A 19724-nucleotide genomic window follows, 5' to 3' on the forward strand; every position below is an offset into this window, starting at 1 on the left:
CCTGCTGAATTGTGCTTAGTACAGGGGAATCCCTATGCTGCCATAGTTTTATGGTATCTCTCTGTACATGCTATGAGCAAACTTAGGGGGCTGTTCCTGCTGAATTGTGCTTATAACAGGGGAATCCCTATGCTGCCATAGTTTTATGGTATCTCTCTGTACAGGCTATGAGCAAACTTAGGGGGCTGTTCCTGCTGAATTGTGCTTAGTACAGGGGAATCCCTATGCTGCCATAGTTTTATGGTATCTCTCTGTACAGGCTATGAGCAAACTTAGGGGGCTGTTCCTGCTGAATTGTGCTTAGTACAGGGGAATCCCTATGCTGCCATAGTTTTATGGTATCTCTCTGTACAGGCTATGAGCAAACTTAGGGGGCTGTTCCTGCTGAATTGTGCTTAGTACAGGGGAATCCCTATGCTGCCATAGTTTTATGGTATCTCTCTGTACAGGCTATGAGCAAACTTAGGGGGCTGTTCCTGCTGAATTGTGCTTAGTACAGGGGAATCCCTATGCTGCCATAGTTTTATGGTATCTCTCTGTACAGGCTATGAGCAAACTTAGGGGGCTGTTCCTGCTGAATTGTGCTTAGTACAGGGGAATCCCTATGCTGCCATAGTTTTATGGTATCTCTCTGTACAGGCTGTACAGAGATGCTCTGGTTTATTGGCGCTTAGCAAAGGGGAATACCTGAGATGTTAACCACCAGTAAAACTAATCTGGACCATTGTTTGGCCTTACCAAGCCCCTTGCCTTATTATAAATATAGTTGAATCTAATATGGTTGGCAGGTCTGTGCTGGCATTACTTTTGTTCTAAGGTGTAAGAAATAATTTTCTGTGCCATAACTCTACGCCACGCTCTCATCCAGCTGCTTCCGGCAAGCTTACAGGGAATACATTTGAACAAATACAGTGAACCATGCTAACCAATCAGAATTCAGATTCAAAATACTTGCTGGATTTCTAACAACCAGGAAGCAGCTTCAATCCCAAGCTGGAGAGGTGCAAAACAAATCATCAGTAAGGCAAAAATTGCTCAAATAATTAAGAATTTCTCTTTGTACAAATTAAGGGGTTTGGCCTTAGAATTACCCAGATCTGAAACTGAAATCTGCCCATGTAATTTCCATTGTTTTACACACAATTCAGCTTTTTATGTATAAAACTATTGTGATTCTTGCAGGTTGCTGTATCCTGGCTATAAAATAATGGGACTGAATAATGTGACCAGCCAGGGCTGGCAACCCCAAACCTACCAGATTTGCCTTATTGACCCGGTGTCTGGAAACGTAAGGACAGTGAATATCCCCTTCCACCTGGCCCTGAGGTAAGAGGAACCGAGTGGCTCTCCTTTCCTTCCAAAAGTAGGAATAAATACCATTTTTATATGCTGAAATCCAGCCGCAAAACAGTTCTTCCCTTTCTGCATCATTTGAAACCCTGGAAGGGGAGGATGGACTAAAACACTGATGTTACAAACTGTAACAACTTCTCCACAGCTTACAGACAGCATGCAGGAACTACATAACCCACAATGCATTGCACTGGGATGTGCCTTCCCTTACTGACATCACGTGTGCAGTAGGGCATTGAGGGATTGGGAGGATGCAGGCTGAAGGCTGTTTGGGTGGATTTCCCCTTTAAAATACCTTCCAAAGTAGCCTGATGTTGTAACCCATCTCTTACAAGGCATTGGTAGCGTACCCCACAAGGGTTAACTCTCTGACCTTTCTATTTCTATCCATATTTCTCTCTGGGTATGGGGCCCCCCTGACCGCCCTGCCCAACTGATATCTGGCCTAACATTGGGCCGGTGTCGATCAGGCAGGTTTGAGTGCAGGTTTGAGTGTTGGTTTGAGTGCAGGTTTGAGTGTTGGTTTGAGTGCTGGTTTGAGTGTTGGTTTGAGTGCAGGTTTGAGTGGCCACTAGACACACACATTTCTGTTTATTTAGTGTAACAAACTATTTCCTACCTTTGCTTGAAGTCACAAGCAGAAAATGTATCTTCCTTTTCATCGTGTTTTTCCGTTATTTGCTTTGTGTTTGCCGCCTTCAAAGGCCAATATCGTCTTCTTTTGCTTTTCAGGGATAAGAAATGTGAAAGAGCGAAGGATATGCACTTAGTTAAAAAACTTTCAATGCTGCTAAAAGCCAAAGTCCCAGATCACGGTAATTCCAATACAGTTTCCTACAGGGGGTCATTATTGGATATTCACATATATGGAATTGAATGATGGCAATCGTGCACAAGCACAAAACATTATAATATATGTGACATAATAACTGTGGCCCAAAATATGTATTTCTTGGTAAATTCCGGTTATTTCTAATGATAAGTAGTCACTGACAGTTCTCTGTATTTTCTCACTGTTACAGGGTACAAATTGTGATGACTTCAGCACTTTTCATTGTAGGCAAATGTGATATTTTAGATATGAAATTCTGCAGATGTCTTATTGCTAGGGTCCATTTTCCCCCAGCAACCAGTAGAGGTTTCAGTGAAAGATCAATAGGAAAGGGCATGACTGGAAAGATAAATAAAAATTGAAGTTTCGCACCCTGGCCTTTTCGCCAGTGTCCACCCAAAAGCCCCTCATGTTTAGTAAAAAAAAATGTTCAGTTTCTAAACAGTGACACAGTAAGGTTCTTATGACATCACCCAGTTAATTTCCATAATAGTGATGATAAAAGCTTGGGTGGCCAAGGTATGTATGTTTTGCAATCTCAGCAATTGAGGGGATCTGGGCATGTACAGCCAACACTCAAGGGTGTTCCAATCTAGAGCATCGTGGGTAAAAATGTAGCAATGTTCCTATCCACTTAAATATGTTATGGGGGTTGATACTGAAGGACTTGTGTATCATCTGGACCACTAAAGTGTGATATTTTCTCTACCACCTTTCCCTTCTCAGTACTGGGCCATCCCCAGAACTTCCAAGATTAATAGCGAATAGGGGTTTGGCTTTTGTACAACTTCCAGGGCGTCACAGGAGACCAATGGGGGTAAAGCTCCATCCTTCAGTTGAAATAGTTCTCTTGTTCTTATTCTCCTTGTGTTCGGATACTTGGTACCAACTGAGGTCAAAAGTCGGGCTACAAAGCACGCCCCCTTTTCTCTATGTTATTCAACTGTCCAGTCTCCTAGAGGATAGAGATGTACCCCATTGGTCTCCTGTGTGGGATGTAACGGTAAGTGTATAAATTATATTTTCTGAGCCATTTATCATGAACTGCTGTGAAAATCCGTCAGTTTAACTTTTCTTTTTTTATCTGTATTTCAAAATTGTGTCTAAATCCTGTTCTCTTCTAGAGCGCCTGGAAACCGAAGCAAAAGAAATTATTTTAGATATTAAATATCCAGCGACTAAGAAGCAGGTATGTAACTTTTCCCATGAAAAATATCTGACCATTCAGAGTGGGGCTGTGAGAGGGACAGGGTTTGATGCAATTTTATTTATGATGTAAATCATGATCAAGGAGATTATCCTTACTGCCTCCAATTAGTTCAATAAGGGGTAATTATATCTTAGTTGGGATCAAGTACAGGTACTGTTTTATTATTACAGAGAAAAGGGAATCATTTAACCATTAAATAAACCCAATATGGCTGTTCTGCCCCCAATAAGGGGTAATTATATCTTAGTTGGGATCAAGTACAGGTACTGTTTTATTATTACAGAGAAAAGGGAATCATTTAACCATTAAATAAACCCAATAGGGCTGTTCTGCCCCCAATAAGGGGTAATTATATCTTAGTTGGGATCAAGTACAGGTACTGTTTTATTATTACAGAGAAAAGGGAATCATTTAACCATTAAATAAACCCAATAGGGCTGTTCTGCCCCAATAAGGGGTAATTATATCTTAGTTGGGATCAAGTACAGGGACTGTTTTATTATTACAGAGAAAAGGGAATCATTTAACCATTAAATAAACCCAATAGGGCTGTTCTGCCCCAATAAGGGGTAATTATATCTTAGTTGGGATCAAGTACAGGTACTGTTTTATTATTACAGAGAAAAAGGAATCATTTAACCATGAAATAAACCCAATAGGGCTGTTCTGCCCCAATAAGGGGTAATTATATCTTAGTTGGGATCAAGTACAGGTACTGTTTTATTATTACAGAGAAAAGGGAATCATTAGAAAAAAATTGTAATTATATGATTAAAATGGAGTCTATGGAAAATGAATGGGTTTCTGGATGATGGATCCCATACACATACCAGAGAAGTTCCCAATGTAACAATGCTATGAATCTGCTTGTGAGATAATTTAATGGTATATCAATAAGAACGACCCCTGTAGGGATTATAATCAGTGTGCGTGAATATGACTCCCTGGGAGTAGCGCGAGCTGCTAACAATTCTTATTGCCGTATCTGACAGGCGTTAGAGCGCATACTCGCCAGCGACCGCGTGCCCTTCTCCTCGCTCACCAGCATCACACAGACTCTAATGGATTCTCTTAAAAACCAAGGTATATTATCCCCATTACAACATCAATGTAATGATTATTCTCTTTGTTTTATGTTTCTACCCAACTTCTGTTAATGTGTATATTGTATATCATTCATTGTATGAGATTGCAGCAAACACTGAGGGAACACAAGTATAGTAAATGATAAAAAGAAACAATACGGGGCCCTCCAGTCTATATATTAGAGTCATGCATCATGGCTGACTAGCAGTCAGTGTAGGGGCAGGGCCCATGCTATTGTATGTTGGGGGCTGGGCTTTGCATGCTAAAACTCCTGTAATAACTGAGCCCTAAGGTGGGGGGTACACAGGCTGATTTTGTTCCTATTTGTTGCTATTCGGCTGCATCCCAGGTGAATTCTGGACTCTGTGCATCCCTACTTGCCCAGCTCTGGTGGTCTCTGAGCATCCCTCAGTGTATGTGCTCAATGTATCCAGTGATTATTATGTAATATTATATGTACTTTTATCAGCTTTTCCTATTAACAAGCTCCCCTCTGCTGCCCATGGAAAATGCTGCTTCTAACCAAATACCACTGTGGTATTATTACATTATTAATTAGTATTAATTCACTTTAGTACCTGTGCATGATTTTAAACAATCGGCACATCTGATATTTTTTAAAAGAAAGAAGAGCAGCAGGGTTTGAGACATGTGATTAATAATCATGAGTTATCAGGGCATTGATAGGCTGACACTGACATGGATATGGGCAGCAGTAGATGGGGTAAGTGTGGGTCTATCTTATGTACTGTATGTAAATATATTGGTGTTCTCTCCCCCCAGAGCTGGAAACCGTTGATGAGGATCTGCTGGCTTTCTGCAGAGACAAACTAAAGCTCCTGCATCTCTATGAATCTGTAAAGAGGATCAGTTCTGTTGCTACTGAGAGCGACCCTTCCCCTTCAGATAAAGTGAGTGGCTGCATCCAGTGATGTTGGGGAACAGCATTTTGACTTTTCCCCATGAAGTTCCACTACAAAATTACTTAATCTGCCCCTAAGAAACAATATCCGCCTGGAGCACTTTGAAATAAGCAGCTACAGAATGTCGGCACGTGCAGCAGTTTAAGTGCAGAATGTATTGTATTTTGGTTCTTTCTGAGGATATTGTATTCCATAGGTCCTGGTATCCTTGTGGGATCACTGCCATTGTCTTTTGTTATAGGAACTGGCCCAGCTCTTGCGCCTGGATGAGAATGAGTTTGCCAGAGTGCAGAGTTTAATCAGGAACTACAAGCAGGGGATCCCCAGGGCAGGGGTGCACTTTGCTGAGGATGAAGGGAGCATCTTACCTGTAAAGACCTTCTTGGAGTACCTAGAGTGTGACAGGGATGCAATAAATGTGAAGAAGATAAGTGAAGAGGAGCACATAGCTTTGGGTAGGTATTGACTCTGTAGCAGGAACCCTGGGCACAGCATTGCTCACATTCTCATGCCTGGAAAGGTATAGTAACAATATGAGGTTCAGCTAGAAGCAAGAGCCAGATCTGAATCAGCCAATCCTAGTCAAGCCAGCAGTATAATCTAGCACAGTTGGTTCACCCAGAGGGATTCCATGGCTGTGACGTATGTATAGTCAGAAAGCCCATCCCCTTGTTTCTTAGCTTGCACTCTAACTGTGTTTGATTATAAGGTGCCTAGGCATGTCCGAAATGTCTTTTAGACCGATTCATCAACTTATCTGCCTGTGTATGGGCACGAACGACAGGCCTCCTCGACTGACATCTGGTCTCAAATCAGACAGATCTCAATCGGACAGGTTTGATTTTTCTGTTGGACCAGGGACCACATCGGCTCATTGATGCGGCCCCCAAACCAACGGCGCCTATGCCCACCATTTCAATTCGATTCCTTGGTCCTAGGGCCAAATGATCCAATTAGCCCAATATTGCCCACCTGTAGGTGGTCATATTGGGAGAAGATCCGCTGGCTTGCCGACCTCGCCAAGCGTGCAGATCTTAGCATGTATGGCCAGCTTTAGTCTCGACCATATTGGCTACTCAATGACCTTTCAGTGAGAGTAAAATCACCACCTGTCCCAGTCAACATCCAATAGGGCTTAAAATTTTCATAAAGTCAGATAAACTGTATCAGGTGGACTGGCCAATAGGATTTAAGCACCTTCCTTCTGGGTGTGTTAGGTAAGTACAGATCAGTCCAATGAAACCCTTTATGTGGGTGGGCAGGCAGATGACATGAATCACCAGGTTGCCAGACACATAAGAGTCAAATGGTGAGTACCCATCCCAGTGACAGTCAGCGTATAGGTGCCAGTCTGATCTCTGCGCACAGCCTTCACTCGCTACTGTTTTTGTTCTTTTTGCAGGCAGTTTCTTCTTCTGGAAGTGTCTGCATGGCGAGTGCTCCGCCCAGGAAATGTGTCAGACCCTGGAGTCAGCAGGGCTTAACCCACAGCTCTTACTGGTAGGATATCTCTCCAGTCTTGTCAGGTGACTGCTGTGCTAGAATGCTGCGGGCGAGCTTACAGTGGCACAGAATATAACTTTCATACTGCCGCTGGGGGTAACTGCTGCCCTCTCCCCCCATCTCTGCCTTCAGCTGATGTTACTGACTTCTGCCTCTTTGTTGGAGCCTCTTATCTTATCAGCTTATTGTCAGTAACAGAACTGAGGCCATAGGGAAGTGCCATCCAAGAGACAAAGGGCCAAATATTATTGTACTTAGATGTCAGAGGGGTTCAGCCTGCCTCCTCCCAATCCCACAATTCCCTGTGCACGTGATGTCAATAAGGAAAGGAACATCACAGTGCAATGCATTGTGGGTTACGTAGTTCCTGCATGCTGTCTGTAAGCTGTGGAGAAGGTGTTACAATTTGTAACATCAATGTTTTAGCCCCTCCTCCCCTGCCAGGATTTCAGTGATGCAGAAAGAGAAGAACTGTTTTGCAGCTGGATTTACAGATTATAGTGATATTAGGGGTTTCTGTGTTATGTGGGGGCTCTTTAACAAGTTTTGGTTCGGAAGCTGTTCCCCTTTAATGCATTCTACTAATTCTTTTCACTCTCCATATGCTCAGCTGTACCCCCCCCCCTTCTTCAGTGGTTCTCCTTTGCCTTTCCCTCCTTTGTTTCCCTTCCGCTATTTCTTGTTACCTGTGTCCCAGCTTATTTCCATTGTATCTTCCCTTCTCCTTATATTCTGCTCTAAATTTCTCTTCCCCCTCTTTCGTCTTCTCTCCCCTGCCCCATTTATATTCTGCCTCTTTTCATCTCTTCTGCTTATCTTCCCCCGTTATTCATCTGCTGAGCCCCAATACCTTGCTCTTCCTTCCACCCCCTCCCCTTGAATATGAGCACTCCCTTTCCCTGCCCCAGTCCCATCCCTCCAGCTGATACACTGTGCCAGGCTCACATTTTCCCTTTCTGGAAGATAATTCAAAGCAAATCATATTTAAAGAGTGTTCAGACTGGCAATAAAGTGAGTTGCAGAGTAAGAGGCTCACATGATTGGCAGTTTGTATAAGTATCCTTACTGAGGAGAGGAGGGGGAGAGTCAGCATTGGGGTTACATTACATTTAAGGATGGAATGATATGGGTGTCCCCCTGTGGGCTGGATGTCACCCTGCAGTGCCAGTCTCTCTCTCTCTATATATATATTATATAAGTAATGAATCCATGACGGATGCCAAAGGAGCTCAGGTTTGCTAATATTCTCTATTGCTTTATTCCAGTCTCTGCTTCTGAAAGTGTGGCTTTCCCGAGAGCGAGAGACGGCAGACAAGAAGCAGTGGTTGCGCTGCCTGCACAGCATGCTGTCTCTGCTCAGCAACATGAAAGGTGAGATCAGGCACCTTCTCCCTTTTATTCCCCCTCCCTGCCGGAGCGACGGGAGATGGGGCTCCTGTCAGAATGCACATTTGCATTTAACTTGTAAACAAGAATAGAAAGACGAGGATCCCCTTGTGTTTTTAAAGTCATTTTTTAGCGTGACACACGTCACCCTACTTTCCTCTTGTCACTGTACAGCACCCTGTTACATAACAACTACAGCACCCTGTAAGCTCCGCAGCCTATTTATCCTGCCATTCTGCTCTGCCATTTAGAGCTCTTCCCCGGCACATAGATTTTTTTATTTTGATAACTCAGAAATGAAACCCAATTGTTTTAAGTATCATTGTCAGGAAAATTGCACAAGTCATTTATCATAAAAGGAATGTATTGTGCAGATCCTGGTACTGCATATATATACATATTTCTGCTCTCAGTCAAAAGCTGCTAAGAAACCTTATTTCTTAGTCTGCAAACTTGTGATATGGGGAAAAATGTTATCTACTGTAAGTAATAGGTTATAAATAACTCAGCCTGCAGCCTTGTGCCTTTATATGGGCACAGAACCCCTCAGTGACTGCTAATATCCTTATCATTTACAGTAGGGGGTACATTATCCCTTATAATACATGAGTGATACTCAGAGTTCCCTGTATAACTCAGCCTGCAGCCTTGTGCCTTTATATGGGCACAGAACCCCTCAGTGACTGCTAATATCCTTATCATTTACAGTAGGGGGTACATTATCCCTTATAATACATGAGTGATACTCAGAGTTCCCTGTATAACTCAGACTGCAGCCTTGTGCCTTTATATGGGCACAGAACCCCTCAGTGACTGCTAATATCCTTATCAGTTACAGTAGGGGGTACATTATCCCTTATAATACATGAGTGATACTCAGAGTTCCCTGTATAACTCAGCCTGCAGCCTTGTGCCTTTATATGGGGGGCACAGAACCCCTCAGTGACTGCTAATATCCTTATCATTTACAGTAGGGGGTACATTATCCCTTATAATACATGAGTGATACTCAGAGTTCCCTGTATAACTCAGCCTGCAGCCTTGTGCCTTTATATGGGGGGCACAGAACCCCTCAGTGACTGCTAATATCCTTATCATTTACAGTAGGGGGTACATTATCCCTTATAATACATGAGTGATACTCAGAGTTCCCTGTATAACTCAGCCTGCAGCCTTGTGCCTTTATATGGGCACAGAACCCCTCAGTGACTGCTAATATCCTTATCATTTACAGTAGGGGGTACATTATCCCTTATAATACATGAGTGATACTCCGAGTTCCCTGTATAACTCAGCCTGCAGCCTTGTGCCTTTATATGGGGGGCACAGAACCCCTCAGTGACTGCTAATATCCTTATCATTTACAGTAGGGGGTACATTATCCCTTATAATACATGAGTGATACTCAGAGTTCCCTGTATAACTCAGCCTGCAGCCTTGTGCCTTTATATGGGGGGCACAGAACCCCTCAGTGACTGCTAATATCCTTATCATTTACAGTAGGGGGTACATTATCCCTTATAATACATGAGTGATACTCCGAGTTCCCTGTATAACTCAGCCTGCAGCCTTGTGCCTTTATATGGGGGGCACAGAACCCCTCAGTGACTGCTAATATCCTTATCATTTACAGTAGGGGGTACATTATCCCTTATAATACATGAGTGATACTCAGAGTTCCCTGTATAACTCAGCCTGCAGCCTTGTGCCTTTATATGGGGGGCACAGAACCCCTCAGTGACTGCTAATATCCTTATCATTTACAGTAGGGGGTACATTATCCCTTATAATACATGAGTGATACTCCGAGTTCCCTGTATAACTCAGCCTGCAGCCTTGTGCCTTTATATGGGGGGCACAGAACCCCTCAGTGACTGCTAATATCCTTATCATTTACAGTAGGGGGTACATTATCCCTTATAATACATGAGTGATACTCCAAGTTCCCTGTATAACTCAGCCTGCAGCCTTGTGCCTTTATATGGGGGGCACAGAACCCCTCAGTGACTGCTAATATCCTTATCATTTACAGTAGGGGGTACATTATCCCTTATAATACATGAGTGATACTCAGAGTTCCCTGTATAACTCAGCCTGCAGCCTTGTGCCTTTATATGGGCACAGAACCCCTCAGTGACTGCTAATATCCTTATCATTTACAGTAGGGGGTACAGTATCCCTTATAATACATGAGTGATACTCAGAGTTCCCTGTATAACTCAGCCTGCAGCCTTGTGCCTTTATATGGGCACAGAACCCCTCAGTGACTGCTAATATCCTTATCATTTACAGTAGGGGGTACATTATCCCTTATAATACATGAGTGATACTCAGAGTTCCCTGTATAACTCAGCCTGCAGCCTTGTGCCTTTATATGGGGGGCACAGAACCCCTCAGTGACTGCTAATATCCTTATCATTTACAGTAGGGGGTACATTATCCCTTATAATACATGAGTGATACTCAGAGTGCATGGGCTAAAGCTGTTATAGTTTTGCCGCCGCTGCATCTCCTATTTGCTATTGTTAAGGCAACGACATGACATTGTACAGCAGTGACACCTAGTGGCCAACCTTTCAAGCTGTAAGTGACAAGCAGTACTGAGCTTCTGTTCCGTTCCTAGTGGCCATTGATGAATCCTGGGACCTTCAGTCTGTCTCCCCCTGGTGGCAACAAATGCGCACAACCTGTGTGCAGTCCTCAAGCAATGGAGCAGCTTTATTGTGCGCACACGTTGGCCACTCTGTAGCTGCCAGTATCACCAATGCCCTGGCAGAGAGAAAGGTATGTGCCTTTAAAGACTTTCCATATTTTGTGTGTAACAAATATGAGTATGTAATACTCTCACATTCCTCTGGAGACCAGTAAGCTGTCCATATGCTCTCTAAGTGTTCAAGCACTCTAACAGACCCTAGTGTAGCTGTGGGTCCCTTTATTGAGAGCCAGGTTACACAGGGCTGCTTCCTGAGTGGGCGCAGTAGGGAATTGCATCCCCATCCTTATCCTTTTGGTTTGTTCTGTTAGTTCCCCAGTTCAGGACAAGACGATGATGTTGAGTCAATGACGGACTCCTGGGAAGCCCTCTCTCTGGATACAGAATACTGGAAGCTGCTGCTGAAACAGCTAGAGGATTGCCTGATTCTGCAGACACTGCTTCACTGTAAAGCAATCAGGCCCAGTGCCCGGGTATCTGCTCTGCAGGCTGAGCCACTGCCCAGACTCTCAGTCAAAAACCTCCTGGAGGGAGGGAAAGGTAAGGGGGCTGTGCCAGCCTCTGGCGCTCTCACTGCCCAACACACCTCACAGCCCAATACAATAATACATAATAATACAATATATGGCATCTGCCATCTTCTCCAACGCTCTAGCACCCTGCCAAGCACCCAGAGACATCAATATGGCCAAGCATTTGTACTAATGGACCAAGACCCCTAATCCTATTGCACATGATTAGTAAATAAATGGCTGCACTTTGGGGGCTTTTATAAAATAGTCCAGCATCAAAATGTGTTTCTCTGCTTTACCGGAATATTGTGACCCATCTTTGTAGCATACAGTAACAAAAATTTGCTACATATTTGTTTGTGGTGCCCATAGGGGGTGTCGCTGACACTTTGGCCAAGTGGGTGTTTAAACAAGACATCAGCCCTGACTTGCTGAGGGAGGCCCAATCCAAACGAGAGGTGGAACAGGTCCCAATGGAAACAAACGCCATTGTTCTACGTACAGAGTCCCAGGCCGAGGTGGCCGCAGAGGAAATTCAAGGTAGGAAACAACACTCAGACCTGGTTATTAAGTGCATTGTCTTTGTGCCACTTTCCCTGTTGGCATTGCCACTGATGCTGAGTGCAGCACTGAGCGAGTTATTTAGCCTCTGTGACCAACCCAACATAACCATGGAACATGATATCCTACAGGGGGCAGAACACTGCACTCTCATACAGAGCCATGATTTGCTCTCTACTCTGCCGACAGCACTGCCCCCTGCTGGCCCCTCGGTGCCAGTCTCTGTAGGGTAATGTTTCTGTTCTGTTTCCCTTCAGCGCTGCTCTATTTAGCCTATCAGCATTTCCCATCGAGCCTGGATTTAGACGTGCTGCACGCGCACTGCTGCTGGGAGTACGTGCTACAGTGGAACAAAGACCCAGAGGTAGGGGCCGATAGTCACGTTCCCTTCCTTGTACTCCTGCTGCTTGTTTGGTGCAAACAGGGGGTTACTGTAGGGCTCTGCATTAGAGAAGTGCCATTTCCCTTAGGGACAGTGTAATGAAATCTGAAAATGAATGAAAATGGCTGCCCAACCCCTTGGATGTTGCTCTCAGTGCCCCCAAACCAGGGATTTATTTTTGAATTTTGGTTGAATAAAAACAAGATTTCCTACCAAATAAAGCCCCCTGTAAGCTGATAGGGTGCATAGGGGCTGCCTAATAGCCAATCACAGCTTTTATTTGGCTCCTCCATGAACTTTTATGGTGCTTGTGTAAGAAAGTTTGGGGACCCCTGCCATAAAGGAACCAAATCCAAGATGGCAGCCATGCTTTGCTATGAGAAAGAATGCTGTTAGTATTGGCATTATGCAAGTGTGTATGTCATTCTTACTACTTTCTTATATTCATTCCACAGGAAGTGCAGTTCCTTGCTCGCTCTATCGACCACTTAAAGCGAATCAGCAATGCACACGTGCAGTTTGGTGAGTGCTGTCAGTACAGTCAGTTTATGTGTCGTGCTGCCAGTTGTGTGTGTGTCTCTCTCATATATGTATTGTGGGTATTTGCTTGTCTCTCCAGAAGGGGGCGATATTGCTTATATGCGAGGATGATAATGGCGATATTGCTTATATGCGAGGATGATAATTACTCATCCAAACCTCATTTTCACTGGGAGCCCAGGAGTTCTAGCAGAAGAGATGAATGGGTGCCCATCTGGGCCAGACTGGCAGTCTGTATGTTCTGCCGTATACCAGAGGCACTTCTGTAAGATGCCATAGACAGTCAGTTTATTGGGGCTGTTTGCACCTCTGTGTAGGGAAGGGATGCCCATCATACAGTCGGTTTGCCATTAGTAATTTGCCTTGCACCCTGGCACAGATATGGGTGATTATTCCTTTCCTTCTGTTTTTCCACTCAGGGCTCTCTCTCATGATGTGGAACACGTTCATCATAAAGCGATTTTCTGCCGCTGCGTACCTCATAGATAAGGTGAGCTCCGGCCTTTGGGGGGGCGCTACTGTAATCCCATATGGTGATTAGACAACATCCTTTGGGATTAAAGGTGAAACTAAGCTTTAATCACTGGTGGGTGCCAAATGTTAGGCACCCTGCAGTGACTGTAATCACTTACCTGATACCCTGGGCCAGTAATTATTATCACTGTGGGGGGGGGGGGCGACGACTAACATTTGGCCCCCCTAGGTAATTTAAACTTCCCTTCTCCTTTAATTTAGCTAGGAGTACCTAGAACATATGTAACACCTACGTACTAGGTACTTAAGTAGAGGCATCGGGGATGTCCATCCTGCTCCCCTTTACTGTTGTGCAGTGCAACTGTCACTATTCCTGTGACTGGAGGATGCTGGGAGTTGTATCAGTTGCGTCTCAGGCTGGGCTTCCCTGATGTATATCCTGCACTGACAGTCCCTCTCTGCTTTGTGTTCTGTAGGTTGGGAAAGCTCCCAAGGACAGACTGTGCCGAAGGGTAAGTGTCACACGTAGGATTCCTCCTGTTTTGGAGGAGAGGAGGCAGTCGGATGAATGGCTATGGGGGGCAGTGGGGGTGATGGAGGGCTCCAGATTTACTTGTTATTTAGGGAGAGATTTCTGTGTATGAGTTGCCTGAGCCTTATTCTCTTTTGTTTCCTCTCCCAGGACGTGGGGATGAGCGACACGGCAATGGGCTCTTTCCTGGGGAGCTGCTCCGATCTCCTGCAGGCAATGATGGAGGTAATGGTGACAGATAGGGGTAACCCACCCCCCCATCCCCCCGACTCTGTACATAAACTCATGAGGATATGGGGGGGTGTTATCTTCTTATTGCTTTCTCCCATATGAAGTAGAAGAATGAATCTGTATTTATTGCTATTTCCTTGCCTCTGTTATTGCTCAGGGGGCTACTGACCCTGCTGCTGTTACCATGTTTAATTACCGTGGGTTTAATGCTCACCTCCTTACACCACTAAGCATGCTGGGGCATTAAGCGCTGACATCATGTGACCTTTGCGCTGTTTATTTCCCAAGGCTGACGTTAGCAGTGAGGAGATGCAGGCCCCCCTGCTGGAGCTGGAAGATTCCTGGGTGAATATGGAAGGTCCGAGCTCCATAGTAGAACTGGCTCTGGAACAGAAGCACATACACTACCCGCTGGTGGAGCACCAGTTTGTCCTCTCAGCCATTCTCTACTCAGTCATGAGGTTTTCCCTCAAATCCATCAAGCCTCTTGCGCTGTATGACAGTAAGGTACGTGCCGTGTCCCTTTGTTGCACAAGTTATCTGCACACTCACACTTGCTGTTTCAGGAGCTGGGTTTGAGCCACACAAGGAATATTTGGCCTTTAGTGCTCGGAGCAGTTGGGAGACCCCCTTTGTGGCTGCAGTCCGATCCCTGATTGGCAGTGGTTCCGTTGCATTGCTGCTGTGGGTTCCCGTTGCTGATTGTTGGCCAGACTATGGGTGGCACTGAGATCCCTGGCATTACAGTCTGTACCAGTTAGCCTTCCTCTTACCTCCCTAAAAGCTGAATGGAGAGGTCAGTCTGGCTAATCTAGTTATTGATTCTCACCAACGGTGCTCTGTATGGTCAGGAGTATGTGTATGCAGCCATCATGGCTGACTCATGGCGCCACAGCTTCATCCAGTGACATTCCTGACAATCCCATGCTTCCTGCTACATGGCATCAGTTTAGGGAAGCCCCATAACAGCACAATAATGCCCCCCGGCCAGATCCCTGCAGAATGGGGTTGCTGAGATAGGATTGGGAGAAGCCAGTTGAACCCCCTTGGGATGAATTGGAATTCTGGTTGTGAGCCAAGCCTGATCCCCCAACATCAGAGCCCAAGTAAATCCTCCCCAGAAGCAGAGGGGCTGTTATAGCAGCAAAGGGAGGGGCAACTTCATATGAATCCCCTGGCCAGTCAGGGGTCTGGATACTATTGCTCATGCAGTGTTCATTTATGGGGTAGTTAAGCTTTGCTTTAGATCTACTAAACGTAACATGCTGATTGGCTCCTCTGGGTTATTAGTACTGGCCCAAATTGATATGATTTCCATTTGTCACTGGCCTGCAGCATTCTGTAGCTGGCTCTCAGTCATTGTGGCCCATGTTCCAACCAATCACAGTTTGGCCAAATTGCAAAATGTCAAATGCTCATGTTTGTGAGTTTGTCTTTAAAGAAAAAACTGCATTGTTTGTTTTTTTATATTTAGGGTAAAAACGCATTTTTCAAAGATCTGACCTCCATTCAGCTGCTGCCGAGCGGGGATGCGGACCCGAGTTTAGTGAGCCTACGGCAACAGGTATGTCTGTGCTTTCTCATCTTCAGTCTTGTTCAGCCATAAGCACTTCCACTGGGGGGGTGTCCCAGTCAGGGTATCGCTGCCCAGTTTGGTCCCCTGTGCCTTAGGGCTGGTACAGTTGGTTGGTCTCCATGCCAACCAAGGAGCCATAATGTGGGCCTATACAGACCCACCAACTGGATCATGCTGTTCTCACCCAATGGGATCCTTTAGCTTGCCGATTGATAAGTGGCTGATGTTCGGCCAGTAACAGGGCCCACACACATATATTTGCACCTGAATGAGATGGAACATTAGATCTCTGTGCATTTTAGTAGTAACACACAAAATAATAACATTTCCTTCTCTCCTGCCCCAAGTTTTTGCTAAAGGTGATCAGTTCAGCCATCCAGACGCTGGCGGAGACTCAGGAGCCCACCCAGTCAGAGCACTCTGCAGCCGAAATCCCCGAGAAGTCAGTGGACTGGCCGGAGCTGGCTGTGGGATTGGCCCGGCACCTACAAGTGAATGAAGATACAATATGGAGACATTACGTGTGTGAGCTGTACAGCTACGGCTTCGATCACTTGGCGGAAGAGGTGAGTGTGACTTCCTGTCCTGCTCGGCCAATGAAATGTATCCGTAACGGATGTGCCAGTCTAGGATCCGGGCCAGAGCTCAGAATGGCGCCTGTATCCTTGCACGTAGGTAATATCCCTCTCGCTGTGTCTCCTTGGCAGGCCATTCTCCGAGTACTGGACAAGGAGGTGCTGGCGTCTCAGCTACTGGTGCTCACGGGGCAGCGCCTGGCATACGCTCTGCTACACACACAAACCAAGGAGGGCATGGAGCTACTGGCAAGGCTTCCTCCCACTCTCTGCACGTGGATAAAAGCAATGGTAAGAGCCTGCGGGATGGGAGGAGCATGGAACGGTCACTACATTATTATAGCACAAAAGTATAGTAGTAAGGTAGGCCTTACTGTATGCTGGAAACCAGAGAGCCGCCATATTGCTTGTCTGAGAGCCGCCATATTGCTTGTCTGGGCATGGGAATTCCCACAGACAATACAGCAGCACCACTTGCGCTAAACAGATGCTGCTGCCGATGTAGGACCCCCTCCCAGAGAACATTATAGTACAGGTATGGGACCTATTATCCAGAAGGCTCGGGACCTGGGGTTTTTCGGATAAGGGATCTTTCCATAATTTGGATCTGCATAACTTAAGTCTGCTAAAAATCATTTACATATTGAATAAACCCAATAGGGCTGTTCTGCCCCAATAAGGGGTAATTATATCTTAGTTGGGATCAAGTACAGGTACTGTTTTATTATTACAGAGAAAAGGGAATCATTTAACCATGAAATAAACCCAATAGGGCTGTTCTGCCCCAATAAGGGGTAATTATATCTTAGTTGGGATCAAGTACAGGTACTGTTTTATTATTACAGAGAAAAGGGAATCATTTAACCATGAAATAAACCCAATAGGGCTGTTCTGCCCCAATAAGGGGTAATTATATCTTAGTTGGGATCAAGTACAGGTACTGTTTTATTATTACAGAGAAAAGGGAATCATTTAACCATGAAATAAACCCAATAGGGCTGTTCTGCCCCAATAAGGGGTAATTATATCTTAGTTGGGATCAAGTACAGGTACTGTTTTATTATTACAGAGAAAAGGGAATCATTTAACCATTAAATAAACCCAATAGGGCTGTTCTGCCCCCAATAAGGGGTAATTATATCTTAGTTGGGATCAAGTACAGGTACTGTTTTATTATTACAGAGAAAAAGGGAATCATTTTCAAAAATAAGAATTATTTTCTTATAATGGAGTCATTTCCATTTCCATAATTCGGAACTTTCAGGATAATGGGTTTCTGGATAAGGGATCCCATACCTGTACAGTACTAGTAAATGACATCCTTTCATCTATTTCAGGACCCCCAGGAGCTGCAGAACACGAATGTGCCAATCGACGCTACAGCAAAGCTCGTGGATAAAGTGGTTGAACTGTTGCCTGAGAACCACGGCCAGTACAGTCTTGCCTTAAACCTGATAGAGGCTGTGGAAGCCATGTCTTGATTGGCCTTAGCGCCATGACCTGGGGGTGGGGGACGGGGAAAGAGATTCCTGCATGTAAGATAGAGCGGTTGCTTTGGGGTTTCAGGGCTTTTTGTAAGATAAGTGTCGGCACTAGCACCGCGTTCATAATTCCTCATCGTTCCTTTTAATCCTCGGCCAATAAGGTCTCGCCTATCATGAATATGCAAGTATATATGTTCCGTGTCGCTCTGTCCCACAGAGATCCTTATTTATTGCAATCTATGATTTATACATAAAGTTTCATCGTGAATCACTACGTGCAATAGGCCCCTTAGGGCAGCGGCACTCGTGTCTCATCGCAGCCATTCCCCATAAGGAATAATCCTGCCCACAAGCAGCCCCCAGAACCCCCCGTATGTGCCAAAGCCCCTAATGAGGCCCAACATCGATTTGTAATCAGATTCTCTCATTCTGGGAGCAAAGCAAGAAATCAAATGACATATCCCTTAGTTACATCACCAAACGCAGGCCAATCCTAGCAGCCAACTCAGCCAACAGCCGGCCCCTGTGTGTGGGGCAAACAGCCGGCCCCTGTGTGTGGGGCAAACAGCCGGCCCCTGTGTGTGGGGCAAACAGCCGGCCCCTGTGTGTGGGGCAAACAGCCGGCCCCTGTGTGTGGGGCAAACAGCCGGCCCCTGTGTGTGGGGCAAACAGCCGGCCCCTGTGTGTGGGGCAAACAGCCGGCCCCTGTGTGTGGGGCAAACAGCCGGCCCCTGTGTGTGGGGCAAACAGCCGGCCCTGTGTGTGGGGCAAACAGCCGGCCCCTGTGTGTGGGGCAAACAGCCGGCCCCTGTGTGTGGGGCAAACAGCCGGCCCCTGTGTGTGGGGCAAACAGCCGGCCCCTGTGTGTGGGGCAAACAGCCGGCCCCTGTGTGTGGGGCAAACAGCCGGCCCCTATCTGTGGGGCAGGATTAAAACCTCCCTTGGATAAGGGCCACTGATTTGGCCCAATGGGTTGCAGAGTCAGGCCATTAACAGCTGCAGCCTCTGCCCCTCCAGAACCAGGCAGCACCCCCTCAGCCAGCTGTCAGTTAAATGGACTCCCTAACAACTAATATCAGGCCAGGGGTTGGGCAGGATTAATAATCTTATTGGGAAAGGACTATATCAGCCCATTAATGTGCTCCTCCCCACTGGCCTGGTCAGACAAGTGCGCTCTTGGGTACTGTATAACAATACAGTACCCAAGAGCGCACTTGTCTGTCTGTGTAACTTACCTTGTCATGCCCAGTCCATATACAGATAAGAAACCTGCGCCAAACTGTCCAGTACAAACGCCAGCATTCTCCTTTGTCCCACACAGCACTGGACAATAAGTTGTGTTCATAAATAATGAATAATAACCAGATAATCCGTTAAGCTCCGCCTCTGATATTCTGCCAATCATGCTGACATTGTGAGCCTGCTGTCCTACAGAGGTAAGTGTTCCTAGCGCACTCACCTGTTAGCGACATTTCCAATTGCCTTTGCCTGTGTAACTTTCCTAGCTGGTCTTACAGGAAGCTGCTCCTGGCTTCTTATTGTGAGGCACCTATGAAACTGCTGGGCAATAACACGAAACGCTGACTTGTTACAAAATAGGAGAGCCATGTACTTTGCCTTTAGTGATTGCTACAGTAGGCGGCAGCAGCAGGCTCTGGCGCTATGATCTTTCCCTTTGTACATGTATATTGTATAGATGGCGACCTGTGCCGTAGCGCAGATTGGGGCTCACAGTGACCCAGATACTCCTCACTTTGTACCACTGCCTATACACTCGTCCTGCTGCAAATACTCCTATTAATAAAGTATTATGGTAACGCAGACATGGTGCAGTTTGTTGTTACTGTGGGG

At 45.6% G+C, this 19724-nt stretch overlaps 1 protein-coding gene across 2 annotated transcripts in view; it reads left to right on the top strand.

Annotated features, from left to right (window-relative positions):
* The window catches only part of rab3gap2 (RAB3 GTPase activating non-catalytic protein subunit 2), a 41686-nt gene extending 21992 nt beyond the window's left edge, over positions 1–19694 (top strand). Inside the window, exons 15-35 of one of the 2 annotated variants that reach the window (XM_012962751.3) lie at positions 1183–1326; positions 2086–2168; positions 3310–3374; positions 4388–4478; positions 5265–5392; positions 5646–5859; positions 6807–6904; positions 8173–8278; positions 10917–11077; positions 11318–11546; positions 11891–12058; positions 12337–12443; positions 12917–12983; positions 13421–13491; positions 13952–13987; positions 14158–14232; positions 14527–14745; positions 15713–15802; positions 16162–16380; positions 16522–16680; positions 17727–18147. In XM_012962751.3, the coding sequence (XP_012818205.1) occupies positions 1183–1326; positions 2086–2168; positions 3310–3374; positions 4388–4478; positions 5265–5392; positions 5646–5859; positions 6807–6904; positions 8173–8278; positions 10917–11077; positions 11318–11546; positions 11891–12058; positions 12337–12443; positions 12917–12983; positions 13421–13491; positions 13952–13987; positions 14158–14232; positions 14527–14745; positions 15713–15802; positions 16162–16380; positions 16522–16680; positions 17727–17870 (2674 nt within the window). In that variant the 3' untranslated portion in view covers positions 17871–18147. 2 annotated transcript variants of the gene reach the window in all.
* The last annotated feature ends 30 nt before the right edge of the window (positions 19695–19724 follow it).

The sequence above is a fragment of the Xenopus tropicalis genome, chromosome 5 (assembly GCF_000004195.4).
Source record: "Xenopus tropicalis strain Nigerian chromosome 5, UCB_Xtro_10.0, whole genome shotgun sequence".
NCBI classification, from domain to species: Eukaryota; Metazoa; Chordata; class Amphibia; order Anura; family Pipidae; genus Xenopus; species Xenopus tropicalis.